This window comes from Astatotilapia calliptera, chromosome 3 (genome assembly GCF_964374335.1).
Source record: "Astatotilapia calliptera chromosome 3, fAstCal68.1, whole genome shotgun sequence".
Taxonomy (NCBI): Eukaryota; Metazoa; Chordata; class Actinopteri; order Cichliformes; family Cichlidae; genus Astatotilapia; species Astatotilapia calliptera.
Genome location: NC_137424.1, coordinates 55,561,305 through 55,588,081, shown reverse-complemented (window position 1 = coordinate 55,588,081; position 26,777 = coordinate 55,561,305). Strand labels below are relative to the sequence as shown.

General features: G+C 45.4%; 1 protein-coding gene and 1 long non-coding RNA gene across 2 annotated transcripts; both read left to right on the top strand.

Annotated features, from left to right (window-relative positions):
• The first annotated feature begins 20,354 nt into the window (after nucleotides 1-20,354).
• Nucleotides 20,355-21,985, top strand: LOC113013136 (lipocalin-like). The gene is made up of 6 exons (XM_026153797.2): nucleotides 20,355-20,539; nucleotides 21,046-21,185; nucleotides 21,277-21,350; nucleotides 21,461-21,574; nucleotides 21,653-21,754; nucleotides 21,845-21,985. The coding sequence occupies exons 1-6, from the start codon at nucleotides 20,444-20,446 to the stop codon at nucleotides 21,871-21,873; spliced, it is 555 nt and encodes a 184-aa protein (XP_026009582.1). The 5' UTR covers nucleotides 20,355-20,443; the 3' UTR covers nucleotides 21,874-21,985.
• A 1,414-nt stretch (nucleotides 21,986-23,399) lies between these two features.
• Nucleotides 23,400-25,177, top strand: LOC145425519 (uncharacterized). Its single transcript, XR_013906234.1, has 2 exons — nucleotides 23,400-24,311; nucleotides 24,924-25,177. It is a non-coding gene; the product is annotated as an uncharacterized LOC145425519 (long non-coding RNA).
• Nucleotides 25,178-26,777: the final 1,600 nt, after the last annotated feature.

The following is a 26,777-nucleotide window of genomic DNA, read 5'->3' as shown; positions in this document are numbered from 1 at the left end:
ACCATGTCATAACTGCTTTAAGTCATACAGAATAGATATCAGAGCCTTAAACAGGCTGACTTCTGCTAAATGGGTCAAACTGGGCAGAAAGTCTACAAACACATAACATCCTTATAGAATATGATGTAACACTATAGATCAACTTACCTCAGAATATATAAAGCATATAAACAATTACAGCAATATGATGCAACAAACACAGCAGTGCTACTAATCCAAAATACTCAAAGCTTCATAGAACTAAAACAAACATTTATTTTTAGCTCCATTCTGCTGCTGATACATACTTTAGGTTTCTGAATGTTAAACTTGTTGCTGCCTTTCATAGTGTGTAACTTGAAGGCCCTGAGTACTTTCTCCCACACTGAAAACACTGGAATGATAACATTATTTGAACATTACCTAATAAGACTGATTCAGGACAGACAGTTATGTTAAACTATTCTAGCAGTCCTTCACAAACAGGGAACAGTCTGTCTATTCTCTCCATCTGTCAGCTGCTGCTGGCTCTTCCTCTTCCTCTTCCTCACACACTCCTGAGTTTGTCCTGGTGGATCATCAGGGGTGCAAAGCCTCACAGATGATGTGCAGCAGTGGCTCCCTCAGTCTGTCCTCACTCTGGACACTTGCAGTTGTCACACATGGAAATCAAATGTGTGATAAGCTGCAGGATTCAACCACAAGTGTAACTTATAAATACATGTTCATATTTTTATTACACAATCAGAGAGAAAGAAACAGAGAGAGAGTGCAGGACAGACAGACAGGTGACAGTCTCAGGTGTATACAGTGCTACACAACAGCACCAGAGAAGGAGGATTTAGTGTTTGTGTTATTACGAGTGCTAAACAAGAAGAGTTCCCAGATGGTGCAGTGGACACATGTGTGACTCCTGTGATTAAAGCATCTTCTTTTAAAGCATATTCTTTCAGCTTAACGAGTGAACCGTCAGCTCGTTCAAACACACGTTAAAGTCCATTTGGCTCGACACCACCGAACAGAGGCAGCAATGTAACATAGCTAACATTAACAGTGCAGTGAATCCTGCTTGTGCCGTGATATTCAGGACTGCAAACCGAGCAGCATCACTGACTTTCAGCTTGTTGTGTTTGTGGATATATGACTGACTTTAATTATCCATAAAATCATCACATTCTGTGTAAGATTAAGGTCAACTATTGTATTATTATATTTGAAAGGCTTTAAAAGCAAGTAAAAGCTGAACATCGCTAATAGCAAATAACTTTGCCGACATGTGGCCAACAGTAATGTTTTAATGTTCGTCATTATTGAACATTTGCACATAAATAAGTGACATCATATTCAGTACTTACTTTTCACAGTTTAGTCTTCGGCCGCTCCGCTTCTGCCGTCTGCGGCAAAATTATCCACACCGACTGCCGCGCTATGAATTGTGGGATATGTTGGGCCACGAAGTCTACACTGCCACAGCCTTAAAGTTCAGGAAAATGAAGGACGCATTTGAGGGCTGCATTTCGAGCAGCCTTTGAATTGGGACAGCCTTCGGCGCGCCGCTGTGACGTAATCGGCCTTAAAATGCAGCCTTTAAGGCTGCAGACCCTGAATTGGGATACAGCCTCTGGCTCCAAAAAAGCAAGATGGCAGCCTCCACAAGCGGGATATTTTGGCTTCATTTTTGCACAATGGAAGGAGGCGGGGTCGCGTCGTCCATGTTTTCTACATTCATTGGATGAGAGCATAGGAGCATGCAGGTGGCTTCTCATGTTTCAACTTTTCAACTTACTGTTAGATATATGTAACTAAAAAAATATGTAAAATTGCCACTGGTAAATGATCTCCCTAAAGTATAATTTATAATTTATAAGTATAATAATTAGTATTTAGTACAATTAGTATTTAGTATTTATAATTAGTATTTAGTATAATTAGTATTAATACTAAATAATTAGTATTTAGCAAATAAATAAACGGGCGTAGAACTGGCACGTCTTCCTTTCTTCTAGAAGGGAAGACGTGCCAGGCCGGTGTCCCTCTGCAGATCTTCACTCCTTTGTCTGTTACAGCTAGCTTTATAGAAGTGACCCCATCATAAAACCCCCATGGTGTGCTGCAAACTCTGTGTGTCTGTGTGTATGCACGAGCACGTGAGCGCCTGCGTGTGCACGTACCCGTGTGTCTATGTGAGTCCACGTGAGTGACTGTATGCGCGTACCTGTGTGTATGTGTGAGTGCACGTGAGTGAGTGTGCGTGTGGATGTGTGAGTGTAGCAGTTTAAGCCCTGTGTGTGTGTCTCTGCGTACGTGACTTCCTGCCGGTCATAAAAGTAATCTCACCCAAGTTACACCAAATGCCTCTATACAACAGAGAAAACAGAGTTAATTGTGGGGATGAACAAAAGTATTTTACCAGCACAATATAATCTGCAGTATGATCATTGCTTTAACAATGTAAGAGATAGCTTTAAGATGGCCTTAAGATGTTTATGCGTACTGTTATCATATTAACCTTGTATTCCAGATGCAGTTATAACTATTTTATACATATTGCATATCTGTGCTTCTTTTGAGTGGATGTTCGGTTCATTAAGGGTCTTAAGCTTCACTGGCGTGACTGTCCAGGTGATACATGCTGAGGGAAACTAGAACATAGAAGGATAACTGCAATACATGCTTATAAAACACTTATATCAGGTTATTTTATTGGTCTGGTCCGGACGGGATTCCCGGCCGCGTCCTCAAGTCATGCGCGGCTCAGCTGGCTGGATTGTTCACGCACATCTTCAACCTTTCCCTCTCTCTGTCTGTAGTCCCAGCCTGCTTCAAAATGGCCACCATCGTCCCTGTACCCAAATCCTCCACCATCTCCTCATTGAACGACTGGCGACCTGTAGCCCTGACCCCCATCGTAAGCAAATGCTTCGAGAAGCTGGTCAGGGACTTCATCTGCTCTGCACTACCCGACTCACTGGACCCTCTACAGTTCGCATACCGCCACAACAGGTCCACTGATGATGCCATAGCCCTGACACTACACACTGCCCTGTCACACCTGGAGAAGAGAGACACGTATGTGAGAATGCTGTTTGTAGATTACAGCTCAGCATTCAATACCATCGTTCCCTCGAAGCTGGACAGGAAACTGCAGGATCTAGGACTGAGCAGCTCCCTCTGCAGCTGGATCCTTAGCTTCCTGTCTGACAGACGCCAAGTGGTCAGACTGGGCAGCATCACCTCATCCCCCGTCACACTGAACACTGGTGCTCCACAGGGGTGTGTACTGAGCTATCTCCTGTACTCACTCTACACCTACGACTGCACAGCCACTAACAGCTCCAACATCATTGTGAAGTTTGTGGACGACACTACAGTGGTGGGTCTTATCACCAACAGTGATGAGACAGCTTACAGGGAGGAGGTCAGCGCCCTGACCCACTGGTGTCAAGACAACCATCTCACCCTCAACGTCGCAAAGACAAAGGAGTTGATAGTGGACTTCCGGAGGTGCAGAGAAGTACACACCCCCATCACCACCAACGGCGCTGCTGTGGAGAGAGTGAGCAGCTTCCGGTTCCTTGGTGTACATCTGGCTGAGGATCTTACGTGGTCAGTACACACAAACAAAACAGTGAAGAAGGCGCAGCAGCGCCTCTTCTTTCTCAGGAGACTGAAAAGATTCGGCATGAGCCCCCGCATCCTCAGGACCTTCTATCACTGTGCCATTGAGAGCATCCTCACTGGATGCATCACCACCTGGTATGGCAACAGCACCGCCTACAACTGCAAAGCTCTCCAGAGAGTAGTGCGGTGCTCTGAACGGATAATTGGAGGTGAGCTTCCCTCCCTCCAAGACATCTACAGGAAGCAGTGCCTGAGGAAAGCGGGGAGGATCATCAAGGACTCCAGTCACCCCAGCCATAAACTGTTCAGACTACTTCCATCAGGAAGGAGGTTCTGCAGCATCCGGTCCCGTACCAGCAGACTGAGAGACAGCTTTTTCCATCAGGCCATCAGACTGCTGAACACGTCATAGACACCTCAGCTTCACTACTGGAACTTCAACACTATGCACTCCATACTGTACAGTAACGCCACTGTTTTGCACATGTCTCACTCTGTATATTTTATTTTATATATTTTATGTGCTGTACCAATGTACCTGCACATGTGATGTGACAATAAAAGTGATTTGATTTGATTTGATTTTATTATCGTTTATAAGTTCATATTCTTGTATTAAGCCTTTAGTAGAGGTTCTTGATTAAAACATTTATTTAGTAGATGACATATACATAGTTTCAGTTCGGTTATTACATATATGAGAGTGGCTTCTGTCTCTCTGTCTGGTGAGAGGTCAGGAGCTAGTCGGCGAGGTGAAATAGGGTGCAATTGTGGTTAGCACACACACACACACACACACACACACACACACACACACACACTCAGTTAGAGAGAATCATTTATAGGTGAAAGTTTAATCATGTTTTGCTCGGGGTTGCAAAAGATTTTTTTTTTTTGATTTGATTTTGATTTTATTGATTAGCATTCAAATTCAAATCTCAGTGAAAACAGTGAAAAAAAAAACAAACAAACAGTGAAAACAGAACAAAAATCTACCATAAAGAAAGAAAGCATGAGACAAGAGCAGTTTGTTGCAGAACTGCTGCTGATGTGTCAAGATGATAAGCGAGCATCCGGCAGTGACAGGAAGTACCTGCCGTGAAGATGAAAACAATGTTCTTTTTAAACTTTGTTAAAAGTCATTGTGGTTTTGATCTGACCTATGTATGAAATGGATCTGACGTTGAGGGGGCGTCATTAAATTTAAGCCCTGATGGTATAAAATATCTGTTTATGCTTTGATTAAGTTGGAAATCAGCCATGTCTGCGAACGGAGCTGGTCTTCCCACGCGTGTATTTCATTAAAATCAATTGTTTGACCAAGTTCTTGGACAATGGTTGTTTGTACTCTCCTTCCTCAATATTTGAACCTTAACACCTCTGAGGACTCACACGTGTGTGCTTCAGCCCACACACATATATGAAGCACTGCGACCTCACACAGAACTATTTTACACATCCAACCAGAACACAACCTGATCATTTATATAGTTTACTAAGTTCAGCTTCACCTGAACATCAGTGATGAAGCTGCTCTGACTCCATCACAGCTCACAGCTGTTGGAATGAGTCAAACAATGAAGAAGGTTCAGAAAACAGCTGATGATTTTACAGAAAGATGATGCAAACATGAGAATGGACAAACGATTTTTTATTAACACACTGTTTATGTCACGGCTCGGGGCAGCGGCCGTGTGAAGAGTGGAAGGAGGACTCAAATGCAGTACTTATTCAGACGTGAGGGCGATTTATTAACAATACCAAACATAAAGTGGAGATGGCAAAACAGAACTAAGGATGAACTAAACTGGGAAAAACTACACCACGGAGTAGCAAACCTGACATGAAGGGAGAACAGCAGGGAGAGGACGCAGGGGATTTCACAGAGAATGAACACAGATGACGCGAAGAGGAACAGAGGAAAACACACACTATAAGTGCATAGAGAGACACTAGGAAATCACACACAGGTGGGGGACACAGCTGGACCTGATTAACCTGACGAGACAGGGGAACACTAACACCAGGGACCAATAGAGGGAGCACAAACCCAGAACCCAGTATCTAAAATCCCAAAACACAAACCATCCCAAAACAGCCACGAATAATAATGAAAGTAATAACAATAAAGAACACAAACACAAAGTCACTGAGTCATGGCCGCAGGACCATGACAGTTTATGTTTCACTCTGCATGACATCATCAACACTGTGACACCAGGGGGCGCTCATCACCAGCCTGAGGAAGTGTGCAGTGATAATGGGGGGAGACGCAGTATTGTGTGTACTACAGTTGGACAGAAGGAAAAACTTCTGAAAATATTTTCATCCTTCCCAAAAGTGTTTAAGTCAAATGTTAAAAACATATAAGTACAATAAAATACAGGGTCTTACATAAAACTTGTAACGCAGTTGTGCACTGAGTACCTTTCCAATGTTCCTTCCTCAGATGATTGTCCAGCTGCTGAACACATTAACATCTGTTATGTAAATGTAGCCGAGAACCAACCTGAGTACTTCTGGGAAAATAAAAAGGCAAACGTCAAACGTGCTGTATTATCTTATTTATGTTGAATGTTGACTTAGATCCACACCACGATTTATGAAATTATAGAACTAAAATAACAACAATTGTCTGCTTCTTTAAAATTTCTTTTATTACATCAAACCAGTGAAAACTGAAAAAAACAAAGAGCTGTTAGCATGTTTAGACCTACTTTGAGACAGAGACTGTAAAGTTCTGCACTTTAAATCCTGCCTGTGTTCCTGCAAATGATTCACACTGAAAGTATCTTAGTTTAGTATTAAGTGAGCCACAAAGCAGCCTAATAGCTTTAAAAACAGTAAAAGTAAATGAAATTGCCAGTTTCAGTGTAATTCAGACTAAAGTCCAGCTGTCTCGTGTCCAACGAGAGGGGATCGGATTTTGGATCACTGCTACACGCCATACAAGCAGGGCTACAAAGCTGTCTCACACCCGGCTTTTGGGAAGTCTGACCACAACGCCATCTTCCTCATCCCCCAGTATAAACAAAGCATACGGAGGGAAGAAGTAACCACGAGGGAGGTAAAACGGTGGACTGCCCAATCAGAAGCTACGCTACAGGACGCACTCAACGACGTCGACTGGGACATGTTCAGAGCATGCGCAGTCGACATCAACGAGTTTACGGAAGTAGCAGTATGCTTCGTCAATATGCTAGCGGAGGAGATTATCCCCACTGCGAGAGTCACCACATTCCCAAACCAGAAACTGTGGATGGACCGATCGATCCGCACTGCAGTAAACGCCAGGACCGCCTCCTACAACGCGGGTCTCGCCACTGGCGATATGAGCGCCTACAAAGCGGCCTCATACGGCGTGCGGCGCGCGGTGAGAGATGCCAAACGCCGGTACCGGGAACGTGTGGAGTCCCACTTCCACCAGGGCGACACACGGAGTATGTGGCACGGACTACGCACCATTACGGACTACAAAGCCAGGGACACTGCGCTGATCAACGCGGACTCTGCATTCACCAACGAGCTGAATCAGTTCTACGCCCGTTTCGAGGTTAGCCAGGCGGCTAATGCTATCTACCGCCTGACTACCGAGGACAGTGACGTCATCAGCGAGAGACCGGTGACCAGCATCGCGGAGCATGACGTCCGAGCGGCACTGAGGAGAGTGAACACAAGGAAAGCGGCGGGGCCAGACGGCATCACCGGCCGTCTGCTGCGCTGCTGTGCTGCTGTGCTGACCAGCTAGCAGGTGTGTTCACTTACATCTTCAACGAGTCCCTGGCGAAGTCTGTGGTCCCCACATGCTTCAAAAGATCCACCATCATCCCTGTGCCCAAGAACAGCAAACCCTCATCCCTGAACGATTACCAGCCAGTTGCACTGACCTCGGTAGTAATGAAGGTGTTTGAGAGGCTGCTGAAGAACATAATCTCCTCCTCCATCCCAGACACCACAGATCCACTGCAGTTCGCCTACAGATCCAACAGATCCACAGAGGATGCCATCGCCCACGTCCTACACACCACTCTCAGCCATGTGGACAAGAAACAGGGTAACTATGTGCGAATGCTGTTTGTTGATTACAGTTCAGCGTTTAACACAATAGTGCCCTGCAGACTGTTCACAAAGCTGAGGGATCTGGGACTTAACAGCCGTCTGTGTGCATGGGTGTTGGACTTCCTCACTGGCAGAACTCAGGTGGTGAGGGTGGGCAGGTGCTTCTCCAACAGCATCACCATCAACACAGGAGCACCTCAGGGATGTGTCCTCTCGCCACTGCTCTACTCCCTCTACACTTCAGACTGTGTGGCCACCCATGGCTCCAACACCATTGTGAAGTTTGCTGACGACACAGTGGTGTTGGGTGCCATCTCCAACAACGATGAGACGGCCTACATGGATGAAGTGAAGAATCTGGCATCATGGTGCCAGGACAACCACCTCCAGCTGAACGTCAGCAAGACCAAGGAGCTGGTGGTGGACTTCAGAAGGGGTCAGCACAGAGACTACAAGCCCATTATCATCAATGGAGCTCCAGTGGAGAGGGTGCAGTCCTTCAAGTATCTTGGTGTCCACATCTCCTCAGACCTGACATGGGCTGCCCACATTCAGGTCCAGACCAAAAAGGCTAGGCAGCGCCTGTATCACCTACGACAACTGAGGAAGTTCAGGGTCTCTCCAAAGATCCTCAGGATTTTCTATACAGGCGCTGTGGAGAGCATCCTCACACAGAACATGACATCGTGGTTTGGGAACAGCTGTGTGAAGGACCAAAAAGCTCTCCAGAGAGTGATCTGTACAGCAGAAGGCTGCTGCAGGATTGCTCTCCCCCCGCTTCAGGACACCTACACCAGGAGATGCCGGACTAGAGCAGCGCAGATACTGAAGGACCCGTCCCATCCTGGCAACAAACTGTTCCAACTTCTGCAATCTGGTAGAAGGTTCCGCATCTTCCGGGCAAGGACAGAGAGACTCAAGAGGAGCTTCTATCCCCAAGCCATCCGTGCCCTAAACACACACACCCGCCCTCTCACATCATCTATAATTGACTGAGTCAGGACTCTTCCAGACACTAAACCAAGGCACAATGTACATTTCAATTCCTTTAATTTTAAATATGTTTATATTGTCTATCCTGTAAAATAGTCAGATGTCTATTCATATTAATGTACAGAATTCACCTGCTTGCTGCTACTACTGCACATTCACCCAATGTATATACTATATATATATATATAATGTTTTTCCTCTACACCCCCCCCCCCCAATTTTTTTGCACATGTCGAGGAGCGTGTCAGGCTACATTTCACTGTGTGTTATTGTCACGGGGTCCCCTTCCAGACCTCTCCCGGACAAACACAGGCGTAGTCGGTAAGGTATTAGTGTGGATACTTTATTTGAAACGGCCTCCCCAGTGCATAAAAAGATGGTTACAAAGACATAAAACTGAGATCCGCGCTACACAGCCTGTATGTTACAACACACTCCCCTTCATATCCGGCTCGCCGTCTCTTATATCCCGTAACCCCTCCCCCTTGGCGTCACCACCAATTCTTTATTCTAACTTTAATCCCCGTCTCCCTCCCCCAGAATTTCTTTTTCATTATACACTCACAAAACATATACATTGATACAGGCTCTCAACTATTTCCCGGCAGTCTACCCGACTTCATATACCCATTAACGGCCCACGTAATGAGGCCATTCTCATGACGGTCCAGACACACGTGAACTCATTATTTAAACCCCACACCCCCATACCATCGGCTTGCGTCACCCTGCACGATTGGCGATCCCCCGCACGTCCCCCCGACCGACGCCCTTAACAAGTAAGTGGGAACCAAAATCTAGCCACCCCCGATGCGGCTCACAACTTGCTCCTCACCCCTTTTATTCCTCTACTCGGTCGTCAGAAAGCTACGCCGCCCCGGGTGCCAAATCGAACTAATGGTGGCGATCTAATGGTGGCGGTGCCATACTCAGCGGACTCTGCCTTGAGACGGGTCACTCCGTCACATCATCCCCTTCCCCCCGGAGGTTGGCGATGTGCGGCAACCTAGAGAGGTAATCCGCCACCACATTGAGTGTACCTGGTCTGTGCCGGATGGCGAACCTGAAAGGTTGCAGTGAGAGGTACCAGCGTGTAAGTCGGCTATTATGATCCTTCATGGACTGGATCCAGGTAAGCGCCCGATGATCAGTCTCCAACACAAACTCTCTTCCCAGTAAGTAATACCGGAGTTTCTCCAGCGCCCACTTAATCGCCAGAGCCTCCTTCTCCACCGTCGAGTAATTGGTCTCCCGCGGCAGCAGCTTGCGGCTCAGATATAGGATCGGGTGCTCCTCGCCCAGGTCCCCTTGAACCAACACGGCTCCCAGGCCGCTCTTGGAGGCATCCACCTGGACCAAAAACTGCTTCTTAAAGTCCGGACTCCAGAGCACGGGGGTCGAACACAGGCATGTTTTCAGTCCCTGGAACGCCTGTTCACATGCTGCGGTCCATATGACCGGATTTCGTTGGTTCTTCCCCAGTAATGTCGTCAGCGGCGCCGCCATTGTTGCAAACTGGGGCACAAACCTTCGGTACCAACCAACCAGTCCCAGGAAAGCCCGCACCTCCTTCTTGGTGCGAGGCCGAGGACAATTCTGGATAGCTTCCACCTTATCCAGCTGCGGTCGCACCTCTCCTCGTCCCACCTGGTAACCCAAGTAGCGAGTCTCCTGCCGCGCCCATTCACACTTCGAGGGGTTCAGAGTCAGCCCGGCCTTATGAATTCTTCCCAAGACCTCCGACAAATGCTGCATATGCTCCTCCCACGTGTGGCTGAAGATGACGACATCATCCAGGTAGGCGGCGCTATAACCGTCACAGCCCTGTAACAACTTGTCCATCAGCCTTTGGAAGGTAGCCGGTGCCCCATGTAGGCCAAAGGGCATCACGGTAAACTGGAAGAGCCCGGCAGGGGTCCTGAAAGCAGTGTACGGCCTCGACGTCTCCTCCAGTGGCACCTGCCAGTAGCCTTTGCACAAGTCCAAAGTGGTGATATACTGGGCAGCCCCAATCTTCTCCAGTAAATCCTCAATTCGCGGCATGGGGTACGCATCAAACTCGGAGATGGCATTTAGCTTTCAAAAGTCGATGCAGATGCGTAAAGAGCCATCCTTTTTGAAGATAATGACCACCGGGCTGCACCATTCGGAGCAGGACGGCTCGATCACTCCAAGCTCCAGCATCTTCTCCACCTCCGGTCGCAGCTTCTCCACCAAGTGTTGCGGAACCCGATAGGGCCGTTGCCGGATGGGCTGTCCCTCTTTTAGCCGGATCACGTGTTCAACCAAGGTAGTCCGACCTGGGTTAACGGAACACAGCGAAGGCGTCTCCTGCAGAATTTTCAGTAGCTCCGCAGCCTGCGGTGAGGTCAGATGAGTCAATACCGGAGACCTTGGATCCGTAGCCTGCTCAGGTTCACTCTGTCCTCCTCCTTGCACCACCCTGGCCATCAGTGCCTCCCTCGGAGCCGGACGGGGCTGCTCCACCCATTCCTTCAGGAGGTTCACATGGTAGGTTTGTTTCGGTTTCTTTTTTCCCGGATGATGGATCTCATACGTCACTGGTCCCATTCGGCGAAGCACGATATAGGGCCCTTGCCATTTCGCCAGCAGTTTACTGTTGGAAGAAGGGAGAAGTAACAGCACCTTTTGTCCGGGCTGAAACTCACGTTGCCGGGCCTGTTGGTCATACCAGATCTTCTGGCTTCGTTGAGCATCCCGCAGATTGGCTTCGGCCTCGGCCTGGTACCGCTCCAACCGCTCTCTCATCTCCAGCACAAACTGCACCACCCCTTTCTCATTTGGAGCCACGGTCGAAGACTCCCACCCCTTTCGAACGAGATCAAGCGGCCCCTGTACCTCCCACCCATAGAGTAACTCAAAGGGGGAGAACCCCGTGGACGCCTGTGGAACCTCTCTATACGCGAACAAAAGAAAGGGTAACCACTGGTCCCAATCTTTTCCCGTGTCTGACACAAACTTCTGTAACATCCGTTTGAGAGTCTGATTAAACCGCTCCACCAACCCATCTGTCTGTGGATGGTACGGTGACGTCTTGATGGCCGAAACGCCTAACTGAGTGTGGAAGAGCTGCATTAACTTCGACGTAAAGTTAGTCCCTTGGTCGGTCAAAATCTCATCAGGTATCCCCACCCGAGAAAACAACTGTATCAGTGCGCGCAGAACATTAGGGGCTGTGATCGCTCGCAACGGAAACGCCTCTGGGAAACGGGTCGCGTAATCACACACCACCAATATGTACTGATAACCCCGACCACTTTTTACTAACGGACCCACAATGTCCATAGCTACCCTACGGAAGGGGATAGAGATGACCGGCAAGGGTTGTAGCAGAGCCCGATCCGATTTGCGCGCTGGGCAAGTTTTCTGACACACAGGGCATGCACGACAGTACTTCTGTACATCCGTATACATTGACGGCCAAAAGAAACGCGTACTAACCCGTAAATAGGTTTTTTGGCGACCCAAATGGCCTGCCCAGGGGAGGGTATGAGCTAAATGCAGAATGAGAGGTCTACAACTAGCAGGGATCACAAGCCGCTGGTGGTCCCCATCAACTGCATACAACACATTTTTCTCAACCACAAACTTCTCTTTTCCTCCCCATTTCCCTGTTCCCCCTTCAGGCACATTAGCAAACAACACTTCCAACGTCTCATCCTCCCTTTGCAACACAGAAATATTTTCAGGTACATCCCATTTCATGTTCTTATTGCCCGGTCCCTGGGACCATAGCTGCTTCTCAAAGCGGCGTTGGCGACGAGATTTTCTCGGCCCTTTCGTGCCACCCTCGCACAGACTACTGTCCAAGTCTGGCAGGGGTTGGCATCCCGCCTTCGCCTGGGCCCTAGTGACCACTGGGCCTAACACCTTCATTTGAACATTCCCCGTTTCCCTCCCTTTTGTCTCTGTGTCCCGCTCTTCTTTTTCTTGCAACAAATCCATAAGCACAGGCACATCCATCCCCAGAATAACCTCTACCGGCAAATTCTGTACCACCCCAACAGACAATAAATATGGCTGGTCATTAATAGTCACTGTTATTTCCACCTTTGGGTAGGGATGTTTGTCACCATGCACACATAACACTTCTTCTTGTCGACTATAGTCCACACAGTTCACTGGTACCAAGCTTTGCTTAATTAATGACATAAAACTACCAGTGTCCAGCAAAGCAGTAACCTGCTGCCCATTTACCCTTACAGTTTTATAGCGTTGCCCCTCAGCTGGCTGGACCTTTGTTGGTTCCGCCTCCAGCCGAGGTGCATAGCAGGCCCCAGTGACTTTGGCCTTCCGGATGGGGCACACCGAGGCTTTATGGCCTGGCTGCTGGCAGTAATAACAAAGAAAGTCCTTACCCGCTCCTCGTAGAGTGGATACCTTGGGGGCCCCGGATGGCTCGGGGTTACTCTCCCGCTTCGGCAGACCCGCGGATTGCGGGGACGATCGCTGTGGCGTCCCAGCTGAGCGGACCGGGGCCGCTCCTCTCCGCGCATTGAAATACTGCGTCACCAACTTGGCTGCGGCCAGTCCGTCCGCGGGCTCATGCTCCCTCACCCAGGTCCTCACCTCCCCTGGAAGAACTCGAATTAGCTGCTCCAAAATAATCGCTTCTCCCATCTCGTCCTTCGTATGCTGCTCTGGTCGAAGCCAGCGCCGGTACAGTCCTTTCAGCCGGTAGTACGTCTCGGTGGGGCTCTCCCCAGGTGGAATAATATTAGAGCGAAACCGCTGCCGATACGTCTCCGGGGAAATGTCAAATTTAACTAACAAGGCAGCTTTTAAATCCTCATAACAGTGGGCTCTTTCTTCATCCATTGCGGTATAGGCCTCCAACGCCTTCCCCGCTAGCAACGGAACTAGCCGACAGGCCCATTCATTCTCCGGCCATCTCCAGGTTCTGGCCACCCGCTCAAAGCGCAACAAATAGTTCTCAATATCTTCCCCCATCTGGTACGGTGGAATCTTTGGCCCCTCCGATCGCCTCCACTCTCCGCCCATCTGGTCGAGGCTGCTTGTCATTGCCAGAGACTGGCGAGCCGGTTCCTCCAGTAACGACGGCCGGTATTCTCGCTGCCGGGCCGGGGTAGGCAGCACCATCCTGGGGCTACTCGCTGTTACCGTGCTCGGTGTAGCCGTAGCGGCCGTAGTGCTAGCTCCCGCTAACACTTGCCCTGAGCTCTGCTGACTAGCTGAATCCGCCGGCAACAGCGCATTAGGAGAGGGAACGGTCCTCAGCCCCCTGAGTTCTGCCAATAACACCGTCTCTCTCCTTTGCTGTCCCGCCAGGAAGTCCCTCATCATCGCAATCAGTTCTCCATCACGTGCTGCGGTCGAGGTTGTAGGCAACTCCGGACCAATCCTGCCGGAAATCTCCTCCTCCTCTGCTGAAGAAGATGACGCCGGCACTGTGTCCCACGCCAGCTCCTCTGCTGTCTTCTCCCCCGGAAGCTCATGCTGCTGGGACCGCAGCCCTGTGCGCTTCGCTGGGAGGCGCGTTTTCCTCTTCCGACTAGCCATCCCACTTCTGACACCATATGTCACGGGGTCCCCTTCCAGACCTCTCCCGGACAAACACAGGCGTAGTCGGTAAGGTATTAGTGTGGATACTTTATTTGAAACGGCCTCCCCAGTGCATAAAAAGATGGTTACAAAGACATAAAACTGAGATCCGCGCTACACAGCCTGTATGTTACAACACACTCCCCTTCATATCCGGCTCGCCGTCTCTTATATCCCGTAACCCCTCCCCCTTGGCGTCACCACCAATTCTTTATTCTAACTTTAATCCCCGTCTCCCTCCCCCAGAATTTCTTTTTCATTATACACTCACAAAACATATACATTGATACAGGCTCTCAACTATTTCCCGGCAGTCTACCCGACTTCATATACCCATTAACGGCCCACGTAATGAGGCCATTCTCATGACGGTCCAGACACACGTGAACTCATTATTTAAACCCCACACCCCCATACCATCGGCTTGCGTCACCCTGCACGATTGGCGATCCCCCGCACGTCCCCCCGACCGACGCCCTTAACAAGTAAGTGGGAACCAAAATCTAGCCACCCCCGATGCGGCTCACAACTTGCTCCTCACCCCTTTTATTCCTCTACTCGGTCGTCAGAAAGCTACGCCGCCCCGGGTGCCAAATCGAACTAATGGTGGCGATCTAATGGTGGCGGTGCCATACTCAGCGGACTCTGCCTTGAGACGGGTCACTCCGTCACAGTTATACTTGTATAACTATGCATGTGACAAATAAAGAACCTTGACCTTGACCTTGACAGATAAGGAATACCATTAAGTCAACAGTGTCTGAGTGAGTACTTCTCTGGTTAAAGTCCCTGTTTTCTTTCACCGTTTGTTTGTTTTTTAGATTTGGAGTCTGTGGTTGGTTAGATTTAAGATGAGTCATTGTTTTTCTATCCATGGTAGGTACCACTACTGAGGCTCAGGAAAAATGAAGAGGATAATTAAGAGGAAGCATCAGTTCTGTCTCATCTAACTACACAGGATTATAATCATGCACTTATGTCTCAAACTAAGATAAAATGAGTTATTCGCAAATGTGAGTCTTTAGATTATCATAATAAGCATTTCTATGTCTTAGACATCATATCCATTTCTAATGAGAGATTATTTTTTAAATGAGGGAAACCTGGTCTAACAACACGCTTACAACAGAGCTAAAGGTTCATCACATGTGAGACGGTGGGACTCTCTGATAAGAACTGAAACACTGTGTGTAAACAGCTGAGACAAAACTATATATAAACACTCATTCATTCCAGTTTAGTTTACAATGATTTTAAAGTAATGTGGAACGATTCATGTTCATGAGCTGTTACAAACACAACTATTTATTTGTCTTTATATGGTTGGACTACAAGGCTCGTGTTGAGTTTCTTGGAATAATGTGTGAATAACAGCAAGAAATGATCGTTTTCCCATTTTACCAAAGTGGAATAACATCACCACAGCAAACAAATAATGTTATTGTCTGCAGCTAAAATATATAGTGAACATGGTTTTATAATAATGTGCAAACACAACCTCACTCTGCTATATACGAGGAGCCAACCACAGCTGTGCGGGTCTTCATCCACGACCTCCGCCATCATTTCTTTGCTCATCATCATTCACTTAATTGCTTAGATTGGTTTAAATCAAACTCCATTACAGGTTCAACTCCATTATATAACAGCATGTTGACTTTGGATCTGGTGTGCAGTGCCACCTTAAAAATGAGGAAACTAAGAGATTATAAAAAAAAGAAGTAGAAGAGTTAAAGAGCTGCAGCAGATTAACAGTTTCTGACAGTCATGTGTTAGAAATATAACGATTAGATGAGCTGAGGGATCCATCGACTGCTCAATGAAGCCTCATCAGAAACAGTCTCAGTGGAAGGACGGCTCTATTCTTAAGGAAGGACACAGGCAGAAAGACTGGCGTCTGTCACACAGGAACTGGACTGAAAATCAGCTGCACATATTCATCAGTATGTGCAAACATGTTATAGGTATGGAATTCAGGAAAGTACCATCAGAAGTTGATCCACTATGCAAATGTCTGATTGGCAGTGGCTTCATTTTTCACTATGAACAAAGTGCTATGCAGTATGCAGCATCACAGGACTTCAGCCATGGATTGGCCTCCCCAGACCTCAACATTACTGAAACATCTTAACAGAGGATGGAAACAAAGGGAACCAACATCCAAGAAAAGAACTGCTCCTGAATACTTCCTTACAGAAAATACAAACAAGCTTGACTTGACCGAAACAGCTAAAATACTTTACTTTATTCTCTTTTTTAACAAATAGATTGAAGTACATCCATAACAACACAGTACACAAGTCGGCGTGAGCGCACACAAAGAGAAAAACACAACTGAACCATCTGGTATGTTTGCTGTTTCTGCTTTCATCATTTCATTTCTGCTGCTTTGTCAGGCTGGGGGCATCTCAGTGATGTGGTTGAGGTGAAGTATGACGAGTATCCCTGATTTATTCCATCAAGACAAAGGGGAAAGAAAGCTATGTTGTTAACAAACTCTATGGTGATATGGCATTTAGCTCTGATTCTACGCTCTGCTGAATCCTTTTAACCTGTTCTGCTGATTAGTAAAGCTATACGTGCTGCAGCAGATTGACCTCATCTGTTTTCACAGGTGGGACCTCAGCACTGAGGTGCAGGAGAATTGCATTCAGTTCTCCCTGCAAACCAGCATCCAGCCTGAAAATATTGTGATCTTTCCCAGAAATGGTGCTCTTATCTCAGAGAAGAAGTTTGATGTAAATAATTTTTACATCAAAGGATTAAAGCCAAGAAGGCAGCGGGCCCAGATGGCATCAGCTCAAGGGTGGTCAGGTCCTGTGCAGACCTACTGTGTGGGGTGATGATGGAGCACCTCTTCAGCCTGAGCCTGAGGCTGGGTAGAGTCCCACAGCTCTGGAAAACCTCCTGTGTTGTACCAGTGCCAAAGACTTCACGCCCCAAGGACCTCGACAGCTACAGGCCGGTGGCTCTAACATCCCACCTGATGAAGACCCTGGAGCGGCTGGTCCTGGCTCAGCTTCGGCGCCTAACAAGCTCATCACTGGACCCACTTCAGTTTTCCTACCAACCTGGCATTGGAGCAGATGATGCCGTCATTCACCTCCTACATCGTTCCCTCGCTCACCTGGAGACCGCTGGAACCCCTGTGAGAATCATGTTCTTTGATTTCTCCAGTGCCTTCAACACTATTCTTCCCACGGTCCTGAAGGACAAGCTGGAGAACTCTGGAGTGGACCACCACCTCACTACCTGGATTTTGGACTACCTCACCGACCGACCACAGTATGTGAGGACTCAGGGCTGTGTGTCGGACAGGGTCATCTACAGTACGGGGGCCCCACAGGGAACGGTTCTGGCTCCATCCCTCTTCACCATCTACACTGCAGACGTCTCCCACAACTCCACCCAGTGCTTCCTGCAGAAGTTCTCTAATGACTCTGCAATAGTCGGCCTGATCACTGATGGGGACATCAAGGAGTACAGAGGACTGACTCAGGACTTTGTGGACTGGTGCCAGCTGAACTACCTCCAGATCAATGCCAGTAAAACCAAGGAGCTGGTGGTAGACTTCCGCATGCACAAACATCCTCCACTGCAACCACTGAACATCCAAGGTATGGACATTGAGGCTGTGGACAGCTACAGGTACCTTAGTGTTCATCTGAACAACAAACTGGACTGGACTCATAACTCAGATGCCCTCTACAGGAAAGGTCAGAGCAGGCTGTACCTGCTGTGGAGACTCAGGTCGTTTGGAGTGGAGGGCCCACTCCTGAAGACCTTCTATGACTCTGTGGTGGCCTCAGCCATCTTTTATGGTGTGGTCTGCTGGGGCGGCAGCATCTCTGCTGGGGACAGGAAGAGACTGAACAGGCTGATCAGAAGGGCCAGCTCTGTTCTAGGATGCCCTCTGGACCCAGTGGAGGTGGTGAGTGACAGGAGAATGGTGGCTAAGCTGTCATCACTGTTGGACAACATCTCCCACCCGATGCAGCAGACTGTGACAGCACTGAGCAGCTCCTTCAGTGGGAGACTGCGGCACCCACGGTGTGGGACGGAGAGATTTCGCAGGTCTTTCCTCCCCACTGCTGTCAGACTCCGCAACAAAGACTTCAACTGATCTAACACACACATCCATACATATGCAATAACACTAAGTGCAATACTCTTTTTCTGACAAAGTTGTATTTTTACTCAGTTGTATAAAGTATTTCCATTCTATTTTTATCCCATTGTATATTTTATTCTATTTATTCTACTGTATATAGTATTTTATTTTATTTTATTCTATTCTGTACAGTTGTGTACAGTATTTTATTCTTATTGTATTCAAATTTTGCTATATAACTTTTGCACTGTCCACTTCCTGCTGTGACAAAACAAATTTCCCACGTGTGGGACTAATAAAGGTTATCTTATCTTATCTTAACTGCAATCAAAAGTGATGTTATGCACAGATCACTTTTCCATTTTCCTCTCTCTAGATGAGTCCCAGCTGCCTGACCTTGTGTCCAGGTGATCATCTCACCGAGGAGCTTTTAGTGTTCTGAAAATCTGACCTCCATGACCTGTTTCCTTTTTACTTTACTATCTCTGCTCTTTCTTTATTAACAATGCTCATAATATCACACAATTATATTCATCACCTGCATGTTTTTATCCACCTGCTGTTATAACCAAACAATAAAAAGGATGAAATGCCTAAAATCCTTTGATTTATTACATTTTGAAACAAATCTGAGTACATCCCTAACAGCACAGCTGAGACCTTTGTTTTAATCAAGCCTTTGTATCTACACACTTGTAAAGATTCATATACAAAACATAATAGAAGTAAATAAATATAAAATACACATAATCACAGAAGATGACTAAAAAATGCAGCCATGTTGTGAATTTGCATCTAAAAACATGCATGTTTCCCTTTGTACAGGCAGATTTACAGCAGACAAAGCAACACGGGTGATAGACTTTGACTGCTCCTAAAAAAAATACCCATCAAGTCTGAAGTAGATCAGAGGAACTGTTGACAGACAGATTGACAGACAAACATACAGATGCTTGATTCATTAGTGTGATAAAATGTTCTTCTTTAACAGCATCACTTCATGTGTTTGTTCTCCAGGAATAAAGGTCTGTTTAAACTGGATCTCTCCTCAGCAACACTAGTGCTGTCATGGTTTCAAAGCTGTGCAGTAGAGACAAGAATCTGAGGGATGATAGAGAGGTGACCAAAGTTACAAACACATCCAGCTGTGCTGGAAATGTTTGCAGAGCTCCAAACTCTTTGGCTTTCTGTAGAGCAAGTATGGAAGAAGTACCTGAGCTAACTTCAATTTAGACGCTTCCCAAAGTTTCCTACAAGTATCCAGTTTATATTTAGAGAAGCGAAGGCTCTTTATCCTGACAACTATTCTCTGGTGGATCCCTGTCCTGTGACAGTAGCAAAGAATGTGTATCAGTATTATCAAAGTCACTTCAATAACCAGTTTTTAAAGCTCTCTAGCAGTGCCAGTAGCCTCTGTCTGCTGTGTACAGAAGGTTCTATGATTAAGCACACAGCAGATGCTGCACTACAACAGTAGCAGCAGCTCAGCTTCAGTTTGGTTCAATGCCCTTTTTGACCTATGAAACAGCAGAAAATGAAACATTTCAACACCCGTTTGTTAGCGTGAGCTATTCTGCTGTTTTTCATCATTTCACAGGTGAAATAAAATCATAGTACATTTACTTCCTGTAGGAGTGATCATGTCCAGCCTGACTGAGACCATGTATTACTTATGAGAAAAGCCAACTTTGAGATTCCTAATCAGTCAGCTTTGGAGAAAACTGTGTGAACAAAGCTCTGCTTTCTCTCTGAGGATGCTCCATCCTGCACAGATAATAAACCTCTGACATGAAGGGCTTTCAAGTAGTTTTTAGACAAATGGGCGTAAAAGAGATGTTAAAAGCTTAAAAGAGAAACTACATTTTCTAAGAACTGTCTGACGTTCACCTCTCACACAGTGGATACAAGTCTGCCGCTGCAGGAATAATCTTTGTGGTTATGAAACTGTCCATGTGTTTACAGAGAATGTCACATGTTCAAAGCCACCCCAGCACCTGGGGTTTGTATAAGTGCAGCTGTTGGTGGGGAGATAATCTCACTCTTCTATATAAAGAGTCACCAGGCAGCAGATCATCATGTCTTCACTCTTCAGCAGCTATGGCTTCACTTCGCGCCCTTCTGGGAGTGGTACTGTGCTCCCTCATGGTTTCTGCTTCTGAAATCCTACCTCAGGCGGACTTTGATTTACAGGGGGTAAGAGTCATCCATAATATTTTTTATTTTACCGCCCATCTATTTTCATACAAATGTCTCCGTCTTACGGAAAAAGGGTGCAGCTTATCCAACAAGGACAGGCAGCCCCCCCCCCCCCCCCCCCCCAGACAGTTTAGCAGTCTATACAGGAGGCTGACCTTTGCAACATGTACTTCTATAATGATTTCACCATTTAAGTTATTTGGTTATGTTTCACCCTGGATTTTGCCTGATAATATTTATTTTGTCCATTGCTTAAAAAAACAACAAAAAAAAAACTATATAAATATGAAACAAAGTGTGAACAACAAAACATCAGCATTGGAAACTTTGATGTTTGCAATTGTTTTCTCAGGATATAGCATGAATAAAACTAATATACATCAGTGTATTATTAATGTGCACACACACACACACACACGCACATGCACACGCACAAAGTGTTACAATAAGCAGCTCTTATGCTTCTGTATAATTCTCAATCCTTTCCATTTGTGTGTCCACAGGTTGCAGGTAAGTGGTACTTGACTGGAGTTTGCTCTAATTTCAAATGGTTTGTCTGTCGCAAAGCCAACATGAAGTCCGGCACCGTCATGGTTGAGCCAACTGAAGATGGGAGTTTGAAAGTGGCGTCCTCACATCCTCTGTGAGTGCGAGTGGACAGACAAAGCAAATACCATTTGGATAGCATTAAAATATTTACACTGATGATTAATGTTATGTCTTTGCACCCGTAGCGATACATGTTGGAAAATAGAGACTTTAGCCACCAAGACTGACGTGCCTGGAAAATTCACATTCAGCATTCCCTGTGAGTACGCCCACAAAGACAGGAAACAGTTTAACTACCACGGTTAATCCTCCATCATCATCATCCAGTATTTTTCACATCTTTTCTTCTGCCGTTTCCCTTTTTGTCAGTCACGGGGTTTGTGACTGAAATGCGTGTGGTCGACGGGAAGCCTGATGAGTACGGCCTGAATCATTACATCAACACCGGACGGAATGAAACCTTTGTTGAAAACAAATTATATGGTAAAGTTGCATTTAGCTGTGTTCAGTAAACTGTGAAGTAAAGTTACAGCAACAGATTTACATCACGTGGTTTCACAGGACGTAGTCTGGACCTCAGCGCTGAGGTGAAGGAGAAGTTCAACCAGCTCTGCTTGCAGACCGGCATCCTTCCTGAAAATATTGTTCATCTTCCTAAAACCGGTACTTTTACATTGGTGCTGAAGTTCTACATAAAAACAGCCTGAAATACAAATTGATGTTACCTCACACTTTCCATGTTTCCTTCTACAGAGGAGTGTCCGCTTGAGTGTTTTGTCTGATCTGTTGTTGATCGTCTCACCGACACTGCATAAAGATCTGACATCATCTGTTATGGAAATGTGACTGAGCAACATCTTGAGCAGTTTTTAACAATAAAAATGCAAAAATCTAGATTGTTTTTCTTTATTATTCATCCTTTATATGAAATAAACTGAAGAACATCCAGAACAACACAATTCACACGAGTATTTCACGATTCTCCACAACTGTGATCACCTTACAATATAAAGCACCTTGAGGCGACTGCTGTTTTGATTTGGTGCTATATAAATAACATTGAATTGAAATGATTTTTTCTTTTTTATTTATTTGCTAGTTTACATGAGCCAGCGTGTCTCAGGGAAAACAATATTTAGACCTTTGTTATTTGAAGCCAAGCCTCGCTTATTATTTAGTTCTTTCTTCTCCCTCTCTTAACTGCGCTCTCTTACAGTATCCTCACCATTAACCCATCTTACCACAAGGTAAGCATGATTCTTTGTCTGGAGAAATAGTGTGTGTGACAGTGTGCAGGTTACAGATGGTGAACACTGATTTTCACTCATTTGGATTCATTAACATGCATCAAGGAAAGAACAAAACAGGTTGGTGCACATTTTATAAATCTGACAATAATTTTCATGTTGCAGTTATTTGCTACAGCCCGATGTCCAAGCAGGTCCCTGAGGTCATCTGATCTTGCTATGAAACAGACTAAGATGAGAACTAAGGCTGACAGAGCTTTTGACACTGTGGCCCCGACACGGTGGACTCTCTCCCTCATACATTAACAATTGTGGACTCAGTCGTTGTTTTTAAAAAATCAACTCAAAACTCACTTTTTTAAACTGTTTTTGGTTCAATTTCTGCCTGTTTTATATTGTCTGTTTTTCCTTTTATTATTTGTTATCTTATGTGCAGCACTTTGTGATTCTGTCTAGAAAGGTGTTATATAAATACAATTTATTTATTATTTATTTGTTTGTTGTTTTTGTTGCACACATTAAAACATTTCTTTGCACATAGTAGTAAATGATGCCCAAGGAGTCTTCTCATATCTGCCACAAGTTTTTCTGACTCCACTTACATTAGAAAAATAATGGAAGTGAGGAGAGGTAAGTGACGGGGAAAGGTAAGCAACCCATGTTGTACGTGACGTCAGACGCCGGAGATTTGGCGGAAAAAAAAGCGAATGGTTGCATAGAATTTAACAAAGTTTCTTTAAACTTCAGTATTGCCAAATAAACGAACCAACTTTCATATAACTAACAACATCTGTCCTATTATCTCTAACACCCTGGAGGACAACGAGGAGAGTTTAGACGCTCTCCAAGAATACATCGATTTAGTAATGAAGAAGGCCCAGAGCGCGTCTTCCCCAGCCAAAGCTGAGACGCCGTCATCTAAAAGATATCGCCCGGCAGACTCCCCCGGCTCAACATCGCCTGCCAGCAAAGATATCGTCGACATCCTGGAGTCAATCGATAAGCGATTGTCCAGTTTTGATGTGAGGCTGTCCCTGGTGGAGATCTTACACCGGGAATTTAAATCTCTAAAAGAATCCCTGGAGTTCAGCCAGCGGCAGGTGGAAACACTTGCTGCGGAAAACGCCACGCAACGGGACTCGGTCAAATCTCTAACCGAAAATGTGACCCAATTAAACATAGAAAATAAAAAAATAAAAGAGACCGTTATAGATTTACAAGCCCGTAGCATGAGAGATAATCTGGTGTTTTCTGGTATTCCAGAGTCTGCCGGAGAGGACCCGGAAACGACCGTGAGAAGCTTCATTAAAATCCACCTGAAGCTGCCAGAGGACACGGTGAAAAACATAGGGTTCGATAGAGTGCATCGCATAGGGGCTCCGAAGACAGGAAGCGGGAGACCACGTCCTATTGTAGCCAAATTCGGCCACTTCAAGCAGAAGGAGCAGGTGAAGAGTCGCGGCAGAGAGCTGAAAGGATCGGATTTCAGCGTGAACGATCAGTTCCCCAGAGAGATCCTGGAACGACGCAGGGTCCTCTTCCCAGTCCGACGTAGTTTTATCCAGAAAGGCTCCCGGGCTGTCATCGCCGTGGACCGGCTCTACGTGGACGGACAGCTCTACTGCGACCCTGGCACCACTCCATGGCTCACAGCAAATTCAAAAGTGTTAAATGTTTTGGTGTTAATAGTCTTCTTGCAAAAGTAGAGTTAATTTTACTCTAAGCAGAGTCACATTCCTTTAATCTAACTCTGAGGTGTAAAATGATAGTAGTTAAAATCGAGTGTTAAAAATTAGTGTTTCTCTGTCAAATCTGGAGGTGTTACAATGGAAACATTAACTCTTGACCTCTTAACTCTGAACTCCTACAGAGTAAATTCACAGACTCCGCCCACAGCACGGCTCCAATCGAAGCTGAAGTGAAGCCGTTTCAGAACATTTTGCTCTACATATTTGAGTTGTTTGCCATGCTTGGTAAGTCATTTTTTCAAAGATTGTTTCAATTATTATTATGAGCTTTTACTTCTGTGGCTCTTTGGAGTTGAGACAAAGCTGTGTGAAAGGCATTAGCCATGTTGCTCGCTGATAGCATAATATTCTGTTTTAGCTAGCTGAAAGGTATTGTTTGCAGGCAAATAGCACAGCCTTGGAAAAAAAAGCTTGCATGTGAATTTTCAGTCAAATGTTTGGTCAAATATACCTAAAACAATGTCTAGAATGTGAAATGTTGGTATAATGGTGCTACTTGAAGCCTGAAAACGATCGCCCATAAAAAAAAAAAAGACGAGCAAACAGCAGCAGCAGACGTCCTAACAGCAGCAGCAGACGTCCTGACTGGGTTCTACGTTAGCATAGATCCCTCCAGAGTTTTGTGCACACGGTTTAGGTAAAAATTAAAAAGGTTGAGGTTTTACATTTAGTTCAGTATTACCTGTTGCCTGTGTCCTTGTCTTTTGGGAAAATACTTTACACAAGTAATGGCTCAAAGAGGATTCCTTTTTTTTTTTTTTACTGTGCTGCAATTGTTTACTGGATTATTTGTGCCATTAATTAGTGTCAACTAATTTTTATTCAATCTCCGCACAGGATATGCTTGTGAAGATGGAATATGGGGGAGAGCAGAAGTGCGTTGAAGTTCCACAAAGGGATGAATGAAGGACATGCATATTGTATTGAAGAAATAAGTGATGAGAATGCTGTTATTTGCATTTACCATGTCAGACCTTTTGATAAACAAAATTCTAATGAAAGTGAGAACATGTACACTGTTACATCTTTCAGAAAATGTTTTGAAATTGTGGTGCACAGTTCAGAATAAATGTTTTTCAAGAACCATTGCATCTTTTTAGTAAATGTTTATTTCCAAAAGAAATTTCTAGAAGTTCAGAACAGTAAAATTCCCGCTTTTTAGAATGAATTAGAAGATAACTCTTACGTAGTTAAACTAAAATACTCTTTGAGAGTTAATATATAAACTCTTAACACCAAGTGTTAAATTATCAACTCCAGACAGATTTGGTGTTTAACACTAAAGCAGAGTTAACGTACCAACTCTCCAAAAAGAGTTAAATTAACACTCTCTGGTGTGGACCCATATAGACACTTTAATAGTGTTGAAATCAAATCCGACAGTGTTAATTTGGACATGCTGGATTTGCTGTGCTGTATTGACCGCACACCAGATAAGAATCCGCTACACTATTCTCTTCACTCACTCTTCACTCACACTCTCTTGTATTAACTTTTGCTTAACTATGTAATATCAGTTTGCTAATTTAGTATAACGTCACCGTCACTCTCCGCCAATGCTTTAATTGGAATGTTTCCGTTTTTATTTCTTTTTCCCTCTCTCTCTCTTGTCGCGCACCTTGCTCTTTGGTTTATTTGCTTCTCTTTTCTATCACTATGTCGATCACCTGTTTCCCTATCCATCCACAAGCGACACTGTCTATTTCTACATGCTTACTCTGCACGATCACGCACACACATTAAAGGCAACACATTTACAACAGCCACACAGCGCACACAGATATAGGACACACGCACACATTTGCTCATATTAGTTATTATGCACACACATAGTCAGACCTATGGAGCTTCTTGCCGCGCATTTTCTTCTCTTTACTTACAAAAAAAAAAAAAAAAAGATGTGTTTCCATTTTCCTCACCCATCTAAGCGAGACACACAGCGTACATCATTAGCCACAAACACACAACTATGGGCATGCTAAGATTTGTCACATGGAATGTGCATGGAGCTGGCTCTAGGGAAAAAAGGTTAAAGATACTTAACCAACTTAAAAAATTACAGGCAAACGTTGTTTTATTACAAGAAACCCACATGCCTGTCACAGGTTTGAATAAACTTAAAACACCTGAGTTTCCTAATGTGTTCTCAGCCTGTTATAATTCTAGACAAAGGGGAATAGCAATTCTAATAAATAAAAATATTAATTTCCCAGTACTCGATACAGTTATAGATCCAGAGGGCAGATTCCTAATCGTCAAACTATCTATACTTAACCAAAAGCTAGGTATTGTAAGTATATATGGTCCAAATGTTGATGACCCCTCATTCTTCCACAGTTTTTTTAGTACACTCTCCGAACACCTAGATTGCACAATTGTTCTTGGGGGAGACCTCAACCTGGGACTAAATGAAGAAATGGATAGGCTCAATACAGCAGGAGCTCAGCGTAACTGGCAGTCCACTAATATAATCAAACAGTATATGAGCGACTTTGGTCTTTGCGATGCATGGCGCTCCCTTCACCCCAACAGTAAGGAATATTCTTTCTTCTCACATGTCCATCACTCCTACTCTCGTCTGGATTATTTTCTGGTCAGTAGCTCACTGCTGAGTAACATTACAGACACTGAGATTCATCCTATAGCTGTCAGCGATCATGCTCCTGTATCTTTAACACTAATACAGATGAA

What these genes read in the sequence shown, in the direction of transcription:
- LOC113013136 (XM_026153797.2), top strand. Translation starts at nt 20,444, where the DNA reads ATGGCTTCACTTCGCGCCCTTCTGGGAGTGGTACTGTGCTCCCTCATG. An exon ending in GTGGCGTCCTCACATCCTCT is followed by an intron (nt 21,186 to 21,276) that starts GTGAGTGCGAGT and finishes TTGCACCCGTAG; the next exon opens with CGATACATGTTGGAAAATAG. An exon ending in TGTTCATCTTCCTAAAACCG is followed by an intron (nt 21,755 to 21,844) that starts GTACTTTTACAT and finishes TTCCTTCTACAG; the next exon opens with AGGAGTGTCCGCTTGAGTGT.